Source organism: Scyliorhinus torazame, chromosome 4, assembly GCF_047496885.1.
Source record: "Scyliorhinus torazame isolate Kashiwa2021f chromosome 4, sScyTor2.1, whole genome shotgun sequence".
Classification (NCBI taxonomy): Eukaryota; Metazoa; Chordata; class Chondrichthyes; order Carcharhiniformes; family Scyliorhinidae; genus Scyliorhinus; species Scyliorhinus torazame.
The window spans coordinates 78,928,758-78,950,502 of NC_092710.1; the positions used below are offsets into that span (position 1 = coordinate 78,928,758).

The 21,745-nt window shown below is 56.7% G+C and overlaps 1 protein-coding gene across 3 annotated transcripts in view; it reads left to right on the forward strand.

The window, feature by feature from the left end:
* LOC140411610 (immunoglobulin superfamily member 11-like) overlaps positions 1-21,745 on the forward strand; it is a 366,531-nt gene that overhangs the window by 201,919 nt on the left and 142,867 nt on the right. The window contains exons 4-5 of one of the 3 annotated variants that reach the window (XM_072500668.1): positions 11,089-11,244; positions 17,103-17,222. In XM_072500668.1, coding sequence (XP_072356769.1) covers positions 11,089-11,244; positions 17,103-17,222 — 276 coding nt within the window. The remainder of the gene's footprint in view (positions 1-11,088; positions 11,245-17,102; positions 17,223-21,745) is intronic. The other 2 variants (XM_072500669.1, XM_072500670.1) reach the window with 2 other exon arrangements.

Below are 21,745 nucleotides of genomic sequence, written 5' to 3' on the forward strand. Positions count from 1 at the left end.
CCGCAAAGAGAGCAGCGTCGCGATTCCGGGACGCCGAACCGGAGACCCTCCTGTGTGGGCGAGAGGAGGCTGGTGCTGTACCCCGGGCCGGGAGGGAGGACGGCAAACACCAGCGTTCGCCGTGCCTGGGCGGAGGTGGAAGCCGCCGTCAGCACTGTCGGGGTGGTGGGCCGGACTGGACACCAGTGCAGGAGGAAAGTGCACAACCTCCTCAGGGCGACCAGGGTGAGTACCCAGCGGTGTACTCCTGGCACCCCCCTACCCCCACACACACATGTGACCTGGACATCCCCTCAAACCCCACCCCAGGGGGTGGCCGAACCCCCACCCTGACGCTGCACCCATGCCAGCCGCAATGGCTGGGTGCCCTGGCCAGTGATGCCATCTGCTACCTAATCCCTGGGCTGCATGCGCCGGACTGTCTAACACTGTCATTGTTTGTGTTTGCATCCCCCCCCCCGCAATGACAAGGCAGCGTACAACCACCAGGAGCGGGGGAAGACCGGAGGGAGACCACCAGACCTGTGGCCCCTAACCATGGCAGAGCAGAGGGCACTGGACGTGGTCGGCAGCCTGGGGGAGAGGGAAGCGGAAGTCGGCAGCGCGAGATGAAGTGAGACCACCTGCCTGGTTAGAACATACAGTGCAGAAGGAGGCCATTCGGCCCATCGAGTCTGCACTCACCCACTTAAGCCCTCACTTCCACCCTATCAACGTACCCCAATAACCTTTCCTAACCTCTTTTTGGACACTGAGGGGCAATTTATCACGGCCAATCCACCTAACCTGCACATCTTTGGACTGTGGGAGGAAACCGGAGCACCCGGAGGAAACCCACGCAGACACGGGGAGAACGTACAGATTCCGCACAGACAGTGACCCAGCGGGGAATCGAACCTGGGACCCTGGCGCTGTGAAGCAACTGTGCTATCCACTTGTGATACCGTGCTACCCGTGGTTGCGGGTCCTCACGACAAATGTGTGCCCACCCCAAACCCCCACACTGAAGGACAGATCTGAGGCGTACAAGTCAGGCGACCCTGGCCAGTACAAGAAATCCAGGTACGACCTCCGCAAAGCAATCCGAGATGCCAAGAGAAAATATCAGACCAAGCTAGAGTCACGGACTATCGTTACAGACTCTTGATGGTTGTGGCAACGCCTAAACAACATAACGGGGTACAAAGCGAAGCTGAGCAGTATCTCCAGCAGCAGCGCACCCCTCCCCGATGAACTCAGTGCATTCTATGCTCAGTTCGAGCAGGTAACCAACAATCCGCTGTCGAGTGCCCCAGCAGCCCAGAACTCACCCATACCCAGCTTCCGAGGTCGGATCGACCTTCCTGAAAGTGAACCCTCGGAGGGCGACGGGCCCGGATGGGATCCCTGGTTGTGCACTCAGAGCCTGCGCGGACCAGCTGGCAGAGGTATTCGCGGACATCTTCTACCTGTCCCCACTCCGCTCCGAGGTCCCCACCTGCTTCAAGAAGACCACCATCATACCGGTACCAAAGAAGAACCAGGCAACGTGCCTCAATGACTACCGTCCGGGGGCCCTGATGTCAGTCATAATGAAGTGCTTCGAGAGATTGATCATGAAGCGCATCACCTCCCTACTCCCAGAATGCCTTGATCCACTGCAATTCGCATACTGTCGCAACCGGTCCACAGCAGACGCCATTTCCCTGGCCCTACACTCATCCCTAGAGCATCTCGACAACAAGGATTCCTACATCAGACACCTATTGATAGATTATAGCTCCGCCTTCAATACCATAATCCCAGCCAAGCTCATAGCAAAGCTCCAAAACCTAGGACTTGGCTCCCCACTCTGCAACTGGATCCTCGACTTTCTGACCCACAGACCACAATCAGTAAGAATGAACAACAACACCTCCTCCACAATAGTCCTCAACACCGGGGCCCCGCAAGGCTGCGTACTTAGCCCCCTACTCTACTCCCTGTACACACACGACTGCATGACAAAATTTGGTTCCAACTCCCATCTACAAGTTTGCTGACGATACGACCATAGTGGGCCGGATCTTGAATAATGATGAGTCCGAATACAGGAGGGAGATAGAGAACCTAGTGGAGCGGTGCAGCGACAACAATCTCTCCCTCAATGCCAGCAAAACTAAAGAGCTGGTCATTGACTTCAGAAAGCAAAGTACTGTACACACCCCTGTCAGCATCATCGGGGCCCAGGTGGAGATGGTTAACAGTTTCAAATTCTTTGGGGTACACAGCTCCAAACGTCTGTCCTGGTCCACCCACCTCGACGCTACCACCAAGAAAGCACAACAGCGCCTATACTTCCTCAGGAAACTAAGGAAATTCGGCATGTCCACATTAACTCTTACCAACTTTTACAGATGCACCATAGAAAGCATCCTATCGGGCTGCATCACAGCCTGGTATGGCAACTGCTCGGCCCAGGACCGCAAGAAACTTCAGAGAGTCGTGAACACCGCCTAGTCCATCATACGAACCTGCCTCCCACCCATTGACTCCATCTACACCTCCCGCTGCCTGGGGAAAGCGGGCAGTATAATCAAAGATCCCTCCCACCCGGCTTACTAACTCTTCCAACTTCTTCCATCGGGCAGGAGATACAGAAGTCTGAGAACACGCACGAACAGACTCAAAAACAACTTCTTCCCCGGAGTTACCAGACTCCTAAATGACCCTCTTATGGACTGACATCATTAACACTACACCCTGCCTGCTTCACCCGATGCCAGTGCTTATGTAGTTACATTGAATATGTTGTGTTGCCCTATTGTGTATTTTCTTTTCTTCCCTTTTCTTCTCATGTACTTAATGATCTGTTCAGCTGCTCGCAGAAAAATACTTTTCACTGTACCTCGGTACACGTGACAATACACAAATCCAATATCCAACACACCCCAACCCCCTCAACCCACACCCCAACCCCCCCTTCACCCCACACCCTAACCCCTGGTCACCCCACACCCGAATCCCCCCTCACCCCAACTCCCCTCACCCCACACCCCCCTCACCCCACACCCCAACCCCCATCCCCCCACACCCCAACCCCCCTCACCCCACAGCCCAACCCCTCCTCACCCCACACACCAACCCCCCTCACCACACACCCCAACCCCCCTCACCCCACACCCAAACCCCCTCAACCCACACCCCAACCCCCCCTCACCCCAACCCCCTCACCCCACACACCAACCCCCCCTCACGCCACACCCCAACCACCGTCACCCCACACCCCAACCCCCCTCACCCCACACCCCAACACTCCCTCACCCCACACCCCAACCCCCTCACAACACACCCCAACCACCCTCACCCCACATCCCAACCCCCCCTCACCCCACACCCAACCCCCTTCACCCCACACCCCAGCCCCTGTCACCCCACCCCCCAACCCCCCTCACCCCACACCCCAACCCCCCTCACCCCACACCCCAACCCCCCCTCACCCCAACCACCCTCACCACACACCCAAACCCCACCTCACCCCACACCCCAACCCCTGTCACCCCACAGCCCAACCCCCCCTCAACCCACACCACAACCCCCCTCACCCCACACCCCAACCAACCAACACCCCAACCCCCCTCACCCCACCCCCCAACCCCAGTCACCCCACCCCCCAAGCCCCTCACCCCACATCTCAACCTACCCTCACCCCACACCCCAACCCACGTCACCCCACCCCCAACACCCTCACCCCACACCCCAATCCCTCTCACCCCACGCCCCAAACCCCCCCATCACCCCACATCCCAACCCCCCCTCATTCCAACCCCCTTCACCCCTACCCCAACCCCGCCTCACTCCACACCCCAAGCCCCTCATCCCCACCCCAACCCCCCCCTCACCTCACACCCCAACACCCTAGTTACCCAACACCCTAACCATCTGGTCACCACACACACCAAACCCCCCTCACCCCACACCCCAAATCCCCCTCACCCCACACCCCAACCGCCCTCACCCCACACCCCAACCCCTCCTCACCCCATAGCCCAACCCCCCTCACCCCCACACCAACCCGCCTCACCTCACACCCCAACCCCGCTCACCCCACACCCCAACCCACCCTCACCCCACACCCCTACACCCCTCACCCCCACCCCAACCCCCCTCACCCCACAGCCCAACCCCGCCTCACTCCACACCCCAACCCCCCTCACCCCACACCCCAACCTCCCTCATCCCACACCCCAACCCCCTCACCCCACACCCTAACCCCCCCTCACCCACACCCCAACCCCCCCTCACCCCACACCCCAACCACCCCACCCGCACCCCAACCCCCCTCACCCCACACCCCAATCCCCCTCACCACACAGCCCAACCCCGCCTCACCTCACACCCCAACCCCGCTCACCCCACACCCCAACCCACCTTCACCCCACACCCCTACACCCCTCACCCCCACCCCAACCCCCCCTCACCCCACTCCCCAACCACCCTCACCCCCACCCCAACCTAACTCACTCCACACCCCAACCCACTCACCCCCACCCCAACCCCCCCTCACCCCACACCCTAACCCCCTCACCCCCACCCCAAGCCCCTCATCCCCACCCCAACCCCCCCCTCACCTCACACCCCAACACCCTAGTTACCCAACACCCTAACCATCTGGTCACCACACACACCAAACCCCCCTCACCCCACACCCCAAATCCCCCTCACCCCACACCCCAACCGCCCTCACCCCACACCCCAACCCCTCCTCACCCCATAGCCCAACCCCCCTCACCCCCACACCAACCCGCCTCACCTCACACCCCAACCCCGCTCACCCCACACCCCAACCCACCCTCACCCCACACCCCTACACCCCTCACCCCCACCCCAACCCCCCTCACCCCACAGCCCAACCCCGCCTCACTCCACACCCCAACCCCCCTCACCCCACACCCCAACCTCCCTCATCCCACACCCCAACCCCCCTCACCCCACACCCTAACCCCCCCTCACCCACACCCCAACCCCCCCTCACCCCACACCCCAACCACCCCACCCGCACCCCAACCCCCCTCACCCCACACCCCAATCCCCCTAACCACACAGCCCAACCCCGCCTCACCTCACACCCCAACCCCGCTCACCCCACACGCCAACCCACCTTCACCCCACACCCCTACACCCCTCACCCCCACCCCAACCCCCCCTCACCCCACTCCCCAACCACCCTCACCCCCACCCCAACCTAACTCACTCCACACCCCAACCCACTCACCCCCACCCCAACCCCCCCTCACCCCACACCCTAACCCCCTCACCCCCACCCCAACCCCCCCTCACCCCACACCACAACCCCCCCCCTCACCACACACCCCAACAACCTCACCCCCACCCCAACCCCCCCTCACCCCACACCACAACCCCCCCTCACCTCACACCCAAACCCCCTCACCCCCACCCCAACCCCGCTCACCCCACACCCCAACCCCTCTCACCCCACACCCCAAGCCCCCTCACCCCCACCCCAACCCCCCTCAGCCCACACCCCAACCCCACTCACCCCCACCCCAACCCCCCTCACCCCACACCCCAATCCCCCTCACCACACAGCCCAACCCCGCCTCACTCCACACCCCAACCCCCCTCACCCCACCCCCCAACCTCCCTCATCCCACACCCCAACCCCCCTCACCCCACACCCAACCCCCCCTCACCCCACACCCCAACCACCCCACCCGCACCCCAACCCCCCTCACTCCACACCCTAACCCCAACCCCCCCTCACCCCACCCCCCAACCACCCCACCCCCACCCCAACCCCCCTCACCCCACACCCCAACCCCCTCACACGCACCCCAACCCCCCTCACCCCACACCCCAACCTCCCCTCACCCCACACCCAAACCCCCCTCACCCCACACCTCAACCCCCCTCACCCCACAACCCAACCCCCATCAACCACACCCCAACCCCCCTCACCCCACACCCCAACCCACCCTCACCCCACACCCCTACACCCCTCACCCCCACCCCAACTCCCCCCTCACCCCACACCCCAACCACCCTCACCCCCACCCCAACCCCCCCTCACCCCACACCACAACCCCCCCTCACCCCACACCCAAACCCCCTCACCCCCACCCCAACCCCGCACACCCCACACCCCAACCCCTCTCACACCACACCCCAAGCCCCCTCACCCCCACCCCAACCCCCCTCAGCCCACACCCCAACCCCTCTCACCCCCACCCCAACCCCCCTCACACCACACCCCATTCCCCCTCACCACACAGCCCAAGCACCCTCACTCCACACCCCAACCCCCCTCACCCCACACCCCAACCTCCCTCATCCCACATCCCAACCCCCCTCACCCCACACCCTAACCCCCCCTCACCCCACACCCCAACCCCCCCTCACCCCACACCCCAACCACCCCACCCCCACCCCAACCCCCCTCACCCCACACCCTAACCCCCCCTCACCCCACACCCCAACCCCCCCTCACCCCACACCCCAACCACCCCACCCCCACCCCAACCCCCCTCACTCCACACCCCAACCCCTCTCACCCCACAACCCAACCCCAACCCCGTCACCCCCACCCCAACCCCCTCAGCCCACACGCCGACCCCTCTCACCCCCACCCCAACCCCCCTCACCCCACACCCCAACCCCCCTCAACACACAGCCCAACCCCCCTCACCCCGCACCCCAATTCCCCTCACCCTACATCCCAACCCCCCTCACCCCACACCCCAACCCCCGCACCACACACCCCAACCCCCCCTCACCCCAAATCCCCTCACCCCACACCCCAACCACCCTCACCCCACACCCCAACCCCCCTCAGCCCACACCCCAACTGCCCTCACCCCACATCCCAACCCCCTCACCCCACACCCCAACCCCCCTCACCCCACACCCCAACTCCCCTCACCCTACACCCCAAACCCCCTCACCCCACACCCCAAACCCCCTCACCCCAACCCCCCCTCACCCCACACCCCAACACCCCCTCACCCCAACACCCCCTCACCCCAAACCCCCTCACCACACACCCCAACTCTCCTCACCCCACACCCCAGCCCCCCTCACACCACATCCCAACACCCCCTCTCCCCACAACCCAACACCCCCTCACCCCACACCCCAAACCCCCTCACCCCACACCCCAAATCCCCTCACCCTACACCCCAACTCCCCTCACCCCACACCCCAACCCCCCTCACCCCACACCCCAACCCCCCCTCACTCCACACCCCAACACCCCAACCCCCTGGTCAACCCATACCCCAACCCCCCCCTCACCCACACCCCAATCCCCCCTCACCCCACACCCCAACCCCCTCACCCCACACCCCAACACCCCCTCAACCCACACCCCAACCCCCCATACCACACACCCAAACCCCCCTCACCCCACACCCCATCCCCCCTCACCCCACCCCCCTCACCCCACACCCCTAACCCCCTGGCCACCCCACACCCCAACCCTCCCTCACCCCACACTCCAACCCCCCTCAGCCCACACCCCAACCCCCTCACCCCACACCTTAACCCCCGGGTCACCCCACATCCCAACCCTCACTCACCCCACACCCCAACCCCCCTCACCCAACACCCCCTCTCGCCACACCCCAACACCCCTCACCCACACCCCAACCCCCCTCACTCCACACCCTAACCCCCCTCACCCCATACCCTAACCCCCCTCACCCCACACCCCAACCCCCCCATACCCCACATCCCAACCCCCCTCACCCTAACCCCCCTCACCCCACACTCCAACCCCCCCATACCCCACATCCCAACCCCCCTCACCCTAACCCCCCTCACCCCACACTCCAACCCCCCTCACCCTAACCCCCCTCACCCCAACCCCCCTCACCCTAGCCCCCCTCACCCCACACCCCAACTCGCCTCACCCCACACCTCACCACATAACGACTCACCCCCATCCGGCTATCTAACCATACATGCTGTCTTGTGTCTTATAAGACTAGCTGGGGATGGGCCTGGCCTATCCGGGGCCACCCACCAGTGCCTGGGCCGGTGCCCCCCAGACAGTCGCGCACCGACGGGGAGGGCAGCTGGAACACCTGCCCTCTGCAGGAGACCCTGGACATGCCGGAGTTCAGGTCGGAGGAGGACACAGACTTTCCATCACTGCTGTCTCCAACACCCTCCACCATCCCAGAGACGATCACCTCGGTTGGTCAAATTAGTGAGGAGGCTTCTGGGACACTACCTGGTGCGCACCGCACAGCCGCTCCGTTACTGGAAGTAGGAGCAGCCGAGGGGCCGAACGGTCGGAGGGCAGGCCTGCCCCAGCAGCCAGCTGCCACCCAGACGGGTCCCAGGCTCCTGGCATATCCAGTCCCACCCGTAGATCGGGAGCAGTCAGCGACCCAGGGACCAGAGGAGGGGATGACGGCCGGCTTCCAGCACCTGCAGACGCCGGGGAATGATGCCGGTCATGCGTGCCACCCAGGCCGAAACCGGACGGGTGGTGTCCGCGGTGGAGGCAACGGGGGCGACCGTGTCTGACATGGGTCAGGGTGTGCAAGGCCTGGGGCTATCTGTGCAGGCGGGGCCCTGGCCCAGGACAGGGCTGCCCACTCACAGGCAGCCACGTGCCAAAGCCAGCTGCAGATTGCTGGGGCGCTCCTCAGCGTGGCCCAGTCCCAGCAGGCCATTGCTGAGAGCGTCGGCGGCATTGCCCAGGTGCTGGCCGGCGTCGCACAGACACAGAGGAACGTGGCTCCCTCACTGGCTCCTGTGCCACAGACCCTCAGTGTGGTGGCAACGTGATGTGGTGCAGACCCAGACCCAGATGGTCCACCCTCTGTGCTCCATGGCCGCGAGTGTGCAGACCCTTGTCGATACCAGATCGGGCATCCAGGACTGGCAGCGCCATGTGTCGGGGGGGGGGGGGGGCCTCGGGTTTGGCTCCGCTCGCACCCCGGTCCCATGGAGAAGCCCGGGGGCCATCGGGCACCCCGAGGGAGGAGGACGTGACGGAGTCCGTGCCGATGACTCCTGCAGGGGAGGTCCCAGAGCACCCTCCCCCGATTGTCCCCATCGCCCCCCCCACCCCAGCGATTCGACGCGACTGTGTGATGGACTGACCAGCTCGCATGCAGTGACCATCCAGGTGGAAGGTGCTATCGTGGTCATGAGTCAGACATTGTCTAACGATGTTGAGCTCGGGGTTCATCGCAGAGCGGGCTGTCATCATCCTCCATCACATGGACCAGACCCGCTGTCACTGCCAACCCAGTGCCCCCGTCTCGTAGTGCCACAGGAATATATAACGGAGGCAGTTTGCATGCGGGCATTTTGGTGGTGTGGGAGGTGAGGATGGTCAGTGGTGTGGGAGGTGAGGGTGTTTGGTGGTGAAGGGGTGTGATATGGTGTTGTCCGTGCCCCTGGCCAGCGAACCCCTCCTCCCCTAGCCGGTGAAACGTGTCTCGATTAATGGGTCCCGTGCTCGCTGGCCCTGGTGGTGCCGTGGTGCGGCTCTCCCGTGCCTGGCCAGCCCCCATGTCCCGCTCATTGTCCCACTCCCCCTCCTCGTCTGACGAGGCCTGCCCTTGCCCCTCATCCTCTTCCAGCACATCGCCCCTCCGCTGGGCTATATCGTGGAGGACGCAGCAGACCACCACGATGCGGCCGACCCTCCTTGCCTCGTACTGGAGGGGCCCTCCAGAGCAGTCCAGGCACCTGAAGCGCATCTCCAGCACCCTGAAGCACCTCTCGCCACACCCCTGGTCGCACAATGGGCCTCATTGTAGCGATCTGTGGCCTCCGCATAGGCATCATCAGCCACAACCGCAACGGGTAACCCCTGTCGCCCAGCAACCAGCCCCGCAGCCGGGGATGGGGGGGGGGTGGTTGGGGGTCTCTCGAACATGTCAGGGATCACCGATTGTGCCAATATGAATGAGTCATGCACACTGCCCGGGTACCAGGCGGAGACATGCAGGATCCTCATCTGGTGGTCACAGACCACCTGAATATTCATGGAGTGGTAACCCTTCCTGATCGTGAACAGGGACCTGTTATCCGTCAGTGACCATAGGGCGACATGCACCCCATTGATTACCCCCTGGAACTGGGGCATCCCGGCGACGGCAGCAAACCCCGCTGCCCGGGCATCCTGGTGGGCGCGGTCCACAGGGTACTGGGTGTACCGGTCCGCCATGCCATACAGGGCGTCAGTAATGGCGGCCGTTTGATGGCACTGCCCTCACTGGGGGCTTCCATCAGCGTGGCCCTGACTGGTCCACCAGTGGGTGTCGCCAGTTGAGTGGGGTGGTCGGGGCTGGGGGTGCGTAGCTGGGGTGCGCGGTGCTTGTGCCACACAAGTACCCTGGCATTGCCAGCCTGGAAACCTGGCAGTGCCACCTTGTGTTAGCTTGGCACTGCCATGGTGCCAGGCTGGCAAGTTTTGCGCAGTGCCGATCGGAGATACAGAGGGAGAGACAGTGACGGAGAGACAGAGAGAGAATTACAGACAGAGAGCGAGACAGAGAGCAAAAAAACAGACAGATAGAGACAGAGAGAGAGAGAGGCAGAGAGAGAGACAATGAGAGAGAGTGAGAGAGAGACGCATAGAGAGAGATGGAGGGAGAGGGAGAGTGAGAGATGGTAGGGTGCTTAGCACCGCTGCCTCACAGCACCAGGGAGCCGGGTTCAATTCTGGCCTCGGGTGATTGTCTATGCGGAGATTGCACTTTCTCCCTGTGTCTGTGTGCGCTTCCTCCCACAGTCCAAAGTTGTGCTAGTTAGGTGGATTGGCCATGATAAATTGCCCCTGAAGTGTCCAGAAAAGATGTGTAGGTTAGGTTAAGGGGTTAATGGGATAGGACTTGGGTGAAGTACTCTATCAGAGGGTCAGTGCAGACTCGACGGGCCAAATGGCCTCCTTCTGCACTGCAGTGATTCTATGATTCTATTCTATGAAAGGGAGAGAGAGAGACAGAGACTGAGAAAGGGAGAGATACTGGGAGAGTGAGATAGGGAGACACTGAGATATGTTCGATTCAAATGAGGATGGGAAGTGTGAATCATCCACCCTGTAGGTGCAGCATTCAGTCAATCTAATGTGTGTATCCATCCCCACAGAGAAACCATCAACACCAACATGCAGCACAGACGGAGGGCCACACCTGGGGGAAAGTGTCTCTCTGATCTGTTCATCCACCAATGGAAATCCAAATCCACAGTATAGCTGGTGGAAGATTGAATCCAGTGGGAATGTGCCCCTCAGCTTGTTACAAAGTAAGAGAGATTAGTCGAACTCAGTGCTGGGAGAATTTGCCCTGGGAGTATTTGATGGGGCCGGTGTCGCGGGAGATTTACTTTGCATCTACCCCGTGCTGTACCTGTCCTGGGAGTGTTTGATGGGGACACTGTAGAGGGAGCTTTAGTCTGTATCGAACCCCGTGTTGTACCTGTCCTGGGAGTGTTTGATGGGGACATTGAAGAGGGAGCTTTAGTCTGTATCGAACCCCGTGTTGTACCTGTCCTGGGAGTGTTTGATGGGGATAATGTAGAGGGAGCTTTACTATGTATCTAACCCCGTGCTGTACACGTCATGGGAGTATTTGATGGGGACAGTGTACAGGGAGTTTTACTCCGAATCTAACACCACGCTGTACCTGCACTGAGAGTGATTGATGGGGACAGTGTGGAGAGAGCTTAACTCTGTATCTAACCCAGTGCTGTACCTGTCCTGGGAGTGTTTGTTGGGGACAGTGAAGAGGGAGCTTCACTCTGTATCTAACCTCATGCTGTTCCTGTCCTAGGAATGTTTGATTGGTGACAGTGTCGAGGGAGCTTTGCTCTGCATCAAACCCCACGCTGTACCTGTCCTGGGAGTGTTTGATGGGGACATTGCAGAGGGAGCTTTACTCTGTATCTAATCCCATGCTGAACCTGTCCTGGGAATGCTTGTTGGGGACATTGCCGAAGGAGCTTTACTCAGTTTCTAACCCCGTGTTGTACCTGTCCTGGGAGTGTTTGATGGAGATATTCTAGGGGGAGCTTTACTCTGTATCTAACACCGTGCTGTCCCTGTTCTGGGAGTCATGATGTGGAGATGCCAGCGTTGGACTGGGGTGAGCACAGTAAGAAGTCTAACAACACCAGGTTAAAGTCCAACAGGTTTGTTTCAAATCACTAGCATTCGGAGCACTGCTCCTTCACTTGAGGTAGGAAATATGCTGCGAAAGCGAGTGATTTGAAACAAACCTGTTGGACTTTCCCCTGCTGTTGTTAGACTTCTTTCTGCGTTCTGGGAGTGTTTGATGGGGATAGTGTAGAGGGAGCTTTACTCTGTATCTAATCCCATGCTGTACCTGTCCTGGGAGTGTTTGATGGGGACAGTGTAGAGGGAGCTTTACTCTGTATCTAACCCCGTGCTGTACCTGTCCTGGGAGTATTTGATGGGGACAGTGTAGAGGGAGCTTTACTCTGTATCTAACCCCGTGCTGTACCTGTCCTGCGAGTATTTGATGGGGACAGTGTAGAGGGAGCTTTACTCTGTATCTAACCCCGTGCTGTACATGTCCTAGAAGTATTTGATGGGGACAGTTTAGAGGGAGCTTTATTCTGTATCTAACCCCGTGATGTACCTGTCCTGGGAGTGTTTGATGGGGATAATGTAGAGGGAGCTTTACTCTGTATCTAACCCCGTGCTGTACCTGTCCTGGGAGTGTTTGATGGGGACAGTGTAGAGGGAGCTTTACTCTGTATCTAACCCTGTGCTGTGCCTGTCCTGTGAGTGTTTGATGGGGACAGTGTAGAGGGAGCTTTACTCTGTATCTAACCCCGTGCTGTACCTGTCCTGGGAGTATTTGATGGGGACAGTGTAGAGGTAGCTTTACTCTGTATCTAACCCCGTGCTGTACATGTCCTGGGAGTATTTGATGGGGACAGTGTAGAGGGAGCTTTATTCTGTATCTAACCCCGTGATGTACCTGTCCTGGGAGTGTTTGATGGGGATAATGTAGAGGAAGCTTTACTCTGTATCTAACCTCGTGCTGTACCCGTCATGGGAGTATTTGATGGGGACAGTGCAGAGGGAGTTTTACTCTGTATCTAACACCAAGCTGTACCTGTGCTGGGAGTGATTGATGGGGACATTGCAGAGGGAGCTTTACTCGGTATCTATCCCCGTGCTGTACCCATCATGGGAGTATTTGATGAGGACAGTGCAGAAGGGTACAGGTTTACTCTGTATCAAACACCGAGCTGTACCTGTACTGGGAGTGATTGATGGGGACAGTGGGGAGAGAGCATAACTCTGTATCTAACCCCGTGCTGTATCTGTCCTGTGAGTGTTTGATGGGGACAGTGAAGAGGGATCTTCACTCTGCATCTAACCTTGTGCTGTACCTGTCCTAGGAATGTTTGATGGGTGACAGTGTCGAGGGAGCTTTGCTCTGCATCAAACCCCACGCTGTACCTGTCCTGGGAGTGTTTGATGGGGACATTGCAGAGGGAACTTTACTCTGTATCTAATCCCATGCTGAACCTGTCCTGGGAATGCTTGTTGGGGACATTGCCGAAGGAGCTTTACTCAGTTTCTAACCCCGTGTTGTATCTGTCCTGGGAGTGTTTGATGGAGATATTCTAGGGGGAGCTTTACTCTGTATCTAACACCGTGCTGTACCTGTTCTGGGAGTCATGATGTGTAGATGCCAGCGTTGGACTGGTGTGAGCACAGTAAGAAGTCTAACAACACCAGGTTCAAGTCCAACAGGTTTGTTTCAAATCACTAGCTTTCGGAGCTCTGCTCCATCACCTGAGGAAGGAAATGTGCTGCGAAAGCGAGTGATTTGAAACAAAACTGTTGGACTTTCACCTGCTGTTGTTAGACTTCTTTCTGCATTCTGGGAGTGTTTGATGGGGACAGTGTAGAGGGAGCCTTACTCTGTATCTAATCCCATGCTGTACCTGTCTTAGGAGTGTTTCATGGGGACAGTGTAGAGGGAGCTTTATGCTGTATCTAACCCCGTGCTGTATATGTCCTGGGAGTGTTTGATGGGGACAGTGTGGAAGGAGCTTTACTCTGTATCTAACCCTGTACTGTACCAGTCCTGGGGGTGTTTGACGGGGACAGTGTAGAGGGAGCTTTGCTCTGTATCTAATCCCATGCTGTACATGTCCTGGGAGTGTTTGATGGGGACAGTGCAGAGGGAGCTTTACTCTGTATCTAACCCCGTGCTGTACCTGTCCTGGGAGTGTTTGAAGGGGACAGTGTAGAGGGAGATTTATGCTGTATCTAACCCACTGCTGTATCTGTCCTGGTAATGTTTGATGGGGACAGTGTGGAAGGAGCTTTACTCTGTATCAAACCCTGTACTGGACCAGTCCTGGGAGTGTTTGATGGGGACAGTGCAGAGGGAGTTTTACTCCGAATCAAACACCGTGCTGTACCTGTACTGGGAATGTTTGATGGGGACAGTGTGGAAGGAGCTTTACTCTGTATCTAACCCTGTGCTGTACCTGTCCTGGGAGTGTTTGATGGGGACAGTGCAGAGGGAGTTTTACTCCGAATCAAACACCGTGCTGTACCTGTACTGGGAGTGATTGATGGGGACATTGAAGAGGGAGCTTTACTCTGCATCTAACCCCGTGCTGTGCCTGTCCTTGGAGTGTTTAATGGGGATAATGTAGAGGGAGCTTTACTCTGTATCTATCCCCGTGCTGTACCCATCATGGGAGTATTTGATGGGGACAGTGCAGATGGGTACAGGTTTACTCTGTATCTAACCCCGTGCTGTAACTGTCCTGGGAGTGATTGATGGGGACAGTGTGGAGAGAGCTTAACTCTGTGTCTAACCCCGTGCTGTATCTTTCCTGGGAGTGTTTGTGGGGACAGTGAAGAGGGACCTTCACTCTGTATCTAACCTTGTGCTGTACCTGTCCTAGAAATGTTTGATGGGTGACAATGTCGAGGGAGCTTTGCTCGGCATCAAACCCCATGCTGTACCTGTCCTGGGAGTGTTTGATGGGGACATTGCAGAGGGAGCTTTACTCTGTATCTCACCCCGTGCTGTACCTGTCCTGGGAATGTTTGTTGGAGACATTGCAGAGGGAGCTTTACTCTGTATCTAACCCCGTGTTGTACCTGTCCTGGGAGTGTTTGATGGAGATAGTCTAGGGGGAGCTTTACTCTGTATCTAACACCGTGCTTTACCTGTTCTGGGAGTCATTACGTGGAGGTGCCAACGTTGGACTGGGGTGAGCACAGTAAGAAGTCTAAGAACACCAGGTTAGAGTCCAACAGGTTTGTTTCAAATCACTAGCTATCGGAGCCCTGCTCCATCACCTGAGGAAGGAAATGTGCTGCGAAAGCGAGTGATTTGAAACAAACCTGTTGGACTGCCACCTGCTGTTGTTAGACTTCTTTCTGCGTTCTGGGAGTGTTTGATGGGGAGAGTGTAGAGGGAGCTTTACTCTGTATCGAACCCCGTGCTGTACCTGTCCTACGAGTGTTTAATGGGGACAGTGTAGAGGGAGCTTTACGCTGTATCTAACCCCGTGTTGTACCTGGCCTGGGAGTGTTTGATGGGGACATTGCAGAGGGAGCTTTACTCTGTATCTCGCCCCGTGTTGGACCTGTCCTGGGAGTGTTTGATGGAGATATTCTAGGGGAAGCTTTACTCTGTATCTAACCCTGTACTGTACCTGTCCTGGGAGTGTTTGATGGGGAGACTGTAAAGGGAGCTTTACTCTGTATCTAACCCCGTGCTGTACCTGTCCTGGGAGTGTTTAATGGGGACAGTGTAGAGGGAGCTTTATGCTGTATCTAACCCTTGCTGTACCTGTCCTGGGAGTGTTTAATGGGGACAGTGTAGAGGGAGCTTTACGCTGTATCTAACCCCGTGCTGTATCTGTCCTGGTAATGTTTGGTGGGGACAGTGTGGAGGGAGCTTTACTCTGTATCTAACCCTGTCCTGTACCAGTCCTGGGGGTGTTTGATGGGGACAGTGTAGAGGGAGCTTTGCTCTGTTTCTAACCACGTGCTGTACCTGTCCTGGGAGTGTTTGATGGGGGCAGTGTAGAGGGAGCTTTACCCTGTCTCTAATCCCATGCTGTACCTGTCCTGGGAGTGTTTGATGGGGAAATTGCAGAGCGAGCTTTAGTCTGTATCTAACACTGCGCTATACCTGTCCTGGGAGGCTATGTTGGGGACAGCGTAGAGGGAGCTTTACTCTGTATCTAACCCCGTGCTGTACCTGTCTCGGGATTGTATGATGGGGGCAGTGTAGAGAGAGCTTTACTCTTTGTCTAACCCAGTACTGTACCTGTCCTGGGAGTGTTTGAGAGGCACAGTGTACAGGGAGCTTTACTCTGTATTTTACCCCGTGCTGTAACTGTCCTGCGAGTGTTTTATGGGCACAGTGTAGAGGGAGCTTTACTCTGTATCGAACCCTGTGTTGTACCTGGCCTGGGAGTGTTTGATGGGGACAGTGTCGAGGGAGCTTTACTCGGTATCTAATCCTGAGCTGTACCAGTCCTGTGAGTATTTGATGGGGACAGTGTCGAGGGAGCTTTACTCGGTATCTAATCCTGTGCTGTACCAGTCCTGGGAGTGTTTGAAGGGGACAGTGTAGAGGGAGCTCTACTCTGTATCCAACCCTGTACTGTACCTGTCCTGGGAGTGTTTGATGGGGACAGTGTAGAGGGAGCTTTACTCTGTATCTAACCCCATGCTGTACCTGTCCTGGGAGTGTTTGATGGGGACAGTGTAGTGGGAGCTTTACTCTGTATCCAACCCTGTGCTGTACCTGTCCTGGGAGTGTATGATGGGGACAGTGTAGGGGGAGCTTTACTCTGTATCTAATCCTGTGCTGTACCTGTCCTGGGAGTGTTTGATGGGGACAGTGTAGAGGGAGCTTTACTCTGTGTCTAACCCCGTGCTGTACCTGTCCTGGGAGTGTATGATGGGGACAGTGTAGGGGAAGCTTTACTCTGTATCTAATCCTGTGCTGTACCTGTCCTGGGAGTGTTTGATGGGGACAGTGTAGAGGGAGCTTTACTCTGTATCTAATCCTGTGCAGTACCTGTCCTGGGAGTGTTTGATGGGGACATAAATTTTATCAAACCTAACTCCATTTTGCTTTCAGCAGATCAAGGCTCCGTTCTCATTCACAATGTCTCACTGGAGACATCAGGTCTCTATGTGTGCATCTCATCAAATTCTATTGGATCGAGCAGTTGTTCCATCCTCCTCAAGTTGGAGATTTGTGAGTCTCTATTATCATTTGATTGAATACAAAAGTGTTTGTGTCCATTGGAATTGTGTACAGTGGGAGTGAATGGGAAGGGGGTTGGGTCCATTGGGATTGTGTACAGTATGAGTGAATGGGAAGGTGTTTGAGTCCATTGGGATTGGGTACAGTGGGAGTGAATGGGAAGGGGTTTGGGTCCATTGTGTTTGGGTACAGTGGGAGTGAATGGGATGGGGTTTGGGTCCATTGGGATTGTATGCAGTGGGAGTGAATGGGAAGGGGTTTGGGTCAATAGGGATTGTGGACAGTGGGACTGAATGGGATGGGGTTTGGGTCCATTGGGATTGCGTGCAGTTGGGAGTGAATGGGAAGGGGTTTGGGTGCATTGGGATTGTGTACAGTGGAAGTGAATGGGAAGCGATTTGTGTCAATTGGAATTGTGTACAGTGAGAGTGAACGGGAAGAGGTTTGGGTCCATTGGGATTGTGTGCAGCGGGAGTGAATGGGAAGGGGTTTGGGTCCATTGGGATTGTGTACAGTGGGATTGAATGGGAAGGGGTTTGGGTCCATTGGGTTTTTGGTCTGTGGGAGTGAATGGGAAGGAGTTTGGGTCAATTGGGATTGTGTGCAGCGGGAGTGAATGGGATGGGGTTTGGGTCCATTGGGAGTGAATGGGAAGGGGTTCGGGTCCACTGGGATTGTGTACAGTGGGAGTGAATGGAATGGGGTTTGGGTCATTTGGGATTGTGTGCAGTGGGAGTGAATGGGATGGGGTTTGGGTCCATTGGGATTGTGTACAGTGGGAGTGAATGGGAAGGGGCTTGGGTCCATTGGGATTGTGTGCAGTGGGAGTGAATGGGATGGGGTTTAGGTCCATTGGGATTGTGTACAGTGGGAGTGAGTGGGATGGGGTTTGGGTCCATTGGGATTGTGTGCAGTGGGAGTGAATGGGATGGGGTTTGGGTCCATTGGGAGTGAATGGGAAGGGGTTCGGGTCCACTGGGATTGTGTACAGTGGGAGTGAATGGAATGGGGTTTGGGTCATTTGGGATTATGTGCAGTGGGAGTGAATGGGATGGGGTTTGGGTCCATTGGGATTGTGTACAGTGGGAGTGAATGGGAAGGGGCTTGGGTCCATTGGGATTGTGTGCAGTGGGAGTGAATGGGATGGGGTTTAGGTCCATTGGGATTGTGTACAGTGGGAGTGAGTGGGATGGGGTTTGGGTCCATTGGGATTGTGTGCAGTGGGAGTGAATGGGAAGGGGTTTTGGTCAATTGGGATTGTGGACAGTGTGACTGAATAGGTTGGGGTTGGGTCCATTGGGATTGTGTGCAGTTGGGAGTGAATGGGAAGGGCTTTGGGTCCATTGGGATTGTGCACAGTGGGAGTGAATGGGAAGCGATTTGGGTCAATTGGGATTGTGTACAGTGGGAGTGAATGGGATGGGGTTTGGGTGCATTGGAATTGTGTACAGTGAGAGTGAACGGGAAGAGTTTTGGGTGCATTGGAATTGTGTTCAGTGAGAGTGAATGGGAAGGGGTTTGGGTCCATTGGGATTGTGTACAGTGGGACTGAATGGGAAGGGGTTTGGGTCCATTGGGTTTTTGGTCTTTGGGAGTGAATGGGAAGGAGTTTGGGTCCATTGGGATTGTGTACAGTGGGAGTGAATGGGAAGTGGTTTGGGTCCATTGGGATTGTGTGCAGTGGGAGTGAATGGGAAGGGGTTTGGTTCGATTGTTATTGTGCACGGTGGGAGTGAATGGGAAGGGGTTTGGGTCCATTGGGAATGTGTACAGTGGGACTGAATGGGAAGGGGTTTGGGTCCATTGGGTTCTTGGTCTGTGGGAGTGAATGGGAAGGAGTTTGGGTCCATTGGGATTGTGTACAGTGGGAGTGAATGGGAAGTGGTTTGTATCCATTGGGATTGTGTGCAGTAGGAGTGAATGGGAAGGGGTTTGGGTCCATTGGGATTGGGTACAGTGGGAGTGAATGGGAAGGGGTTTGGGTCCATTTGGATTGTGTACAGTGCGAGGGAATGGGAAGTGGTTTGGGTCCATTGGGATTGTGTGCAGTGGGAGTGAATGGGAAGGGGTTTGGGTCCATTGGGATTGGGTACAGTGGGAGTGAATGGGAAGGGGTTTGGGTCAATTGGGATTGTGGACAGTGGGAGTGAATGGGAAGGGGTTTGGGTCAATTGGGATTGGGTACAGTGGGAGTGAATGTGATGGGGTTTGGGTCCATTGGGATTGTGTGCAGTGGGAGTGAATGGGAAGGGGTTTGGGTCCATTGGGATTGTGTGCAGTGGGACTGAATGGGAAGGGGTTTGGGTCCATTGGAATTGTGTACAGTGGGAGTGAATGGGATGGGGTTTGGGTCCATTGGGATTGTGTACATTGGGAGTGAATGGGAAGGGGTTCGGGTCCACTGGGATTGGGTACAGTGGGAGTGAATGGGTAGGGGTTTGGGTACATTGGGATTGTGTACAGTGGGAGTGATTGGAATGAGGTTTGGGTCATTTGGGATTGTGTGCAGTGGGAGTGAATGGGAAGGGGTTTGGGTCCATTGTGTTTGGGTACAGTGGGAGTGAATGGGAAGGGGTTTGGGTCCATTGGGATTGTGTGCAGTGGGAGTGAATGGGAAGGGGTTTGGGTCAATTGGGATTGTGGACAGTGGGAGTGAATGGGATGGGGTTTGGGTCCATTGGGATTGTGTGCAGTTGGGAGTGAATGGGAAGGTGTTTGGGTCCATTGGGATTGTGTACAGTGGGAGTGAATGGGAAGCGGATTGGGTCAATTGGAATTGTGTACAGTGGAAGTGAATGGGATGGGGTTTGGGTCCATTGGAATTGTGTACAGTGAGAGTGAACGGGAAGAGGTTTGGGTCCATTGGGATTGTGTACAGTGAGGGTGAATGGGAAGGCGTTTAAGTGCGTTGGAATTGTGTTCAGTGAGAGTGAATGGGAAGGGGTTTGGGTCCATTGGGATTGTGTACAGTGGGACTGAATGGGAAGGGGTTTGGTTCTATTGTCATTGTGCACAGTGGGAGTGAATGGGAAGGGGTTTGGGTCCATTGGGAATGTGTACAGGGGGACTGAATGGCAAGGGGTTTGGGCCCATTGGGTTTTTGGTCTGTGGGAGTGAATGGGGAGGAGTTTGGGTCCATTGGGATTGTGTACAGTGGGACTGAATGGGAAGGGGTTTGGGTCCATTGGGTTTTCGGTCTTTGGGAGTGAATGGGAAGGAGTTTGGCTCCATTGGGATTATGTACAGTGGGAGTGAATGGGAAGTGGTTTGGGTCCATTGGCATTGTGTGCAGTGGGAGTGAATGGGAAGGGGTTTGGTTCGATTGTTATTGTGCACGGTGGGAGTGAATGGGAAGGGGTTTGGGTCCATTGGGAATGTGTACAGTGGGACTGAATGGGAAGGGGTTTGGGTCCATTGGGTTTTTGGTCTGTGGGAGTGAATGGGAAGGAGTTTGGGTCCATTGGGATTGTGTACAGTGGGAGTGAATGGGAAGTGGTTTTTATCCATTGGGATTGTGTGCAGTAGGAGTGAATGGGAAGGGGTTTGGGTCCATTTGGATTGGGTACAGTGGGAGTGAATGGGAAGGGGTTTGGGTCCATTTGGATTGTGTACAGTGCGAGGGAATGGGAAGTGGTTTGGGTCCATTGGGATTGTGTGCAGTGGGAGTGAATGGGAAGGGGTTTGGGTCCATTGGGATTGGGTACAGTGGGAGTGAATGGGAAGGGTTTTGGGTCAATTGGGATTGTGGACAGTGGGAGTGAATGGGAAGGCGTTTGGGTGAATTGGGATTGGGTACAGTGGGAGTGAATGGGATGGGGTTTGGGTCCATTGGGATTGTGTGCAGTGGGAGTGAATGGGAAGGGGTTTGGGTCCATTGGGATTGTGTGCAGTGGGACTGAATGGGAAGGGGTTTGGGTCCATTGGAATTGTGTACAGTGGGAGTGAATGGGATGGGGTTTGGGTCCATTGGGATTGTGTACATTGGGAGTGAATGGGAAGGGGTTCGGGTCCACTGGGATTGGGTACAGTGGGAGTGAATGGGTAGGGGTTTGGGTCAATTGGGATTGTGGACAGTGGGAGTGAATGGGATGGGGTTTCGGTCCATTGAGATTGTGTGCAGTTGGGAGTGAATGGGAAGGTGTTTGGGTCCATTGGGATTGTGTACAGTGGGAGTGAATGGGAAGCGGTTTGGGTCAATTGGAATTGTGTACAGTGGGAGTGAATGGGATGGGGTTTGGGTCCATTGGAATTGTGTACAGTGAGAGTGAACGGGAAGAGGTTTGGGTCCATTGGGATTGTGTACAGTGAGGGTGAATGGGAAGGCGTTTGAGTGCATTGGAATTGTGTTCAGTGAGAGTGAATGGGAAGGGGTTTGGGTCCATTGGGATTGTGTACAGTGGGACTGAATGGGAAGGGGTTTGGTTCTATTGTCATTGTGCACAGTGGGAGTGAATGGGAAGGGGTTTGGGTCCATTGGGAATGTGTACAGGGGGACTGAATGGCAAGGGGTTTGG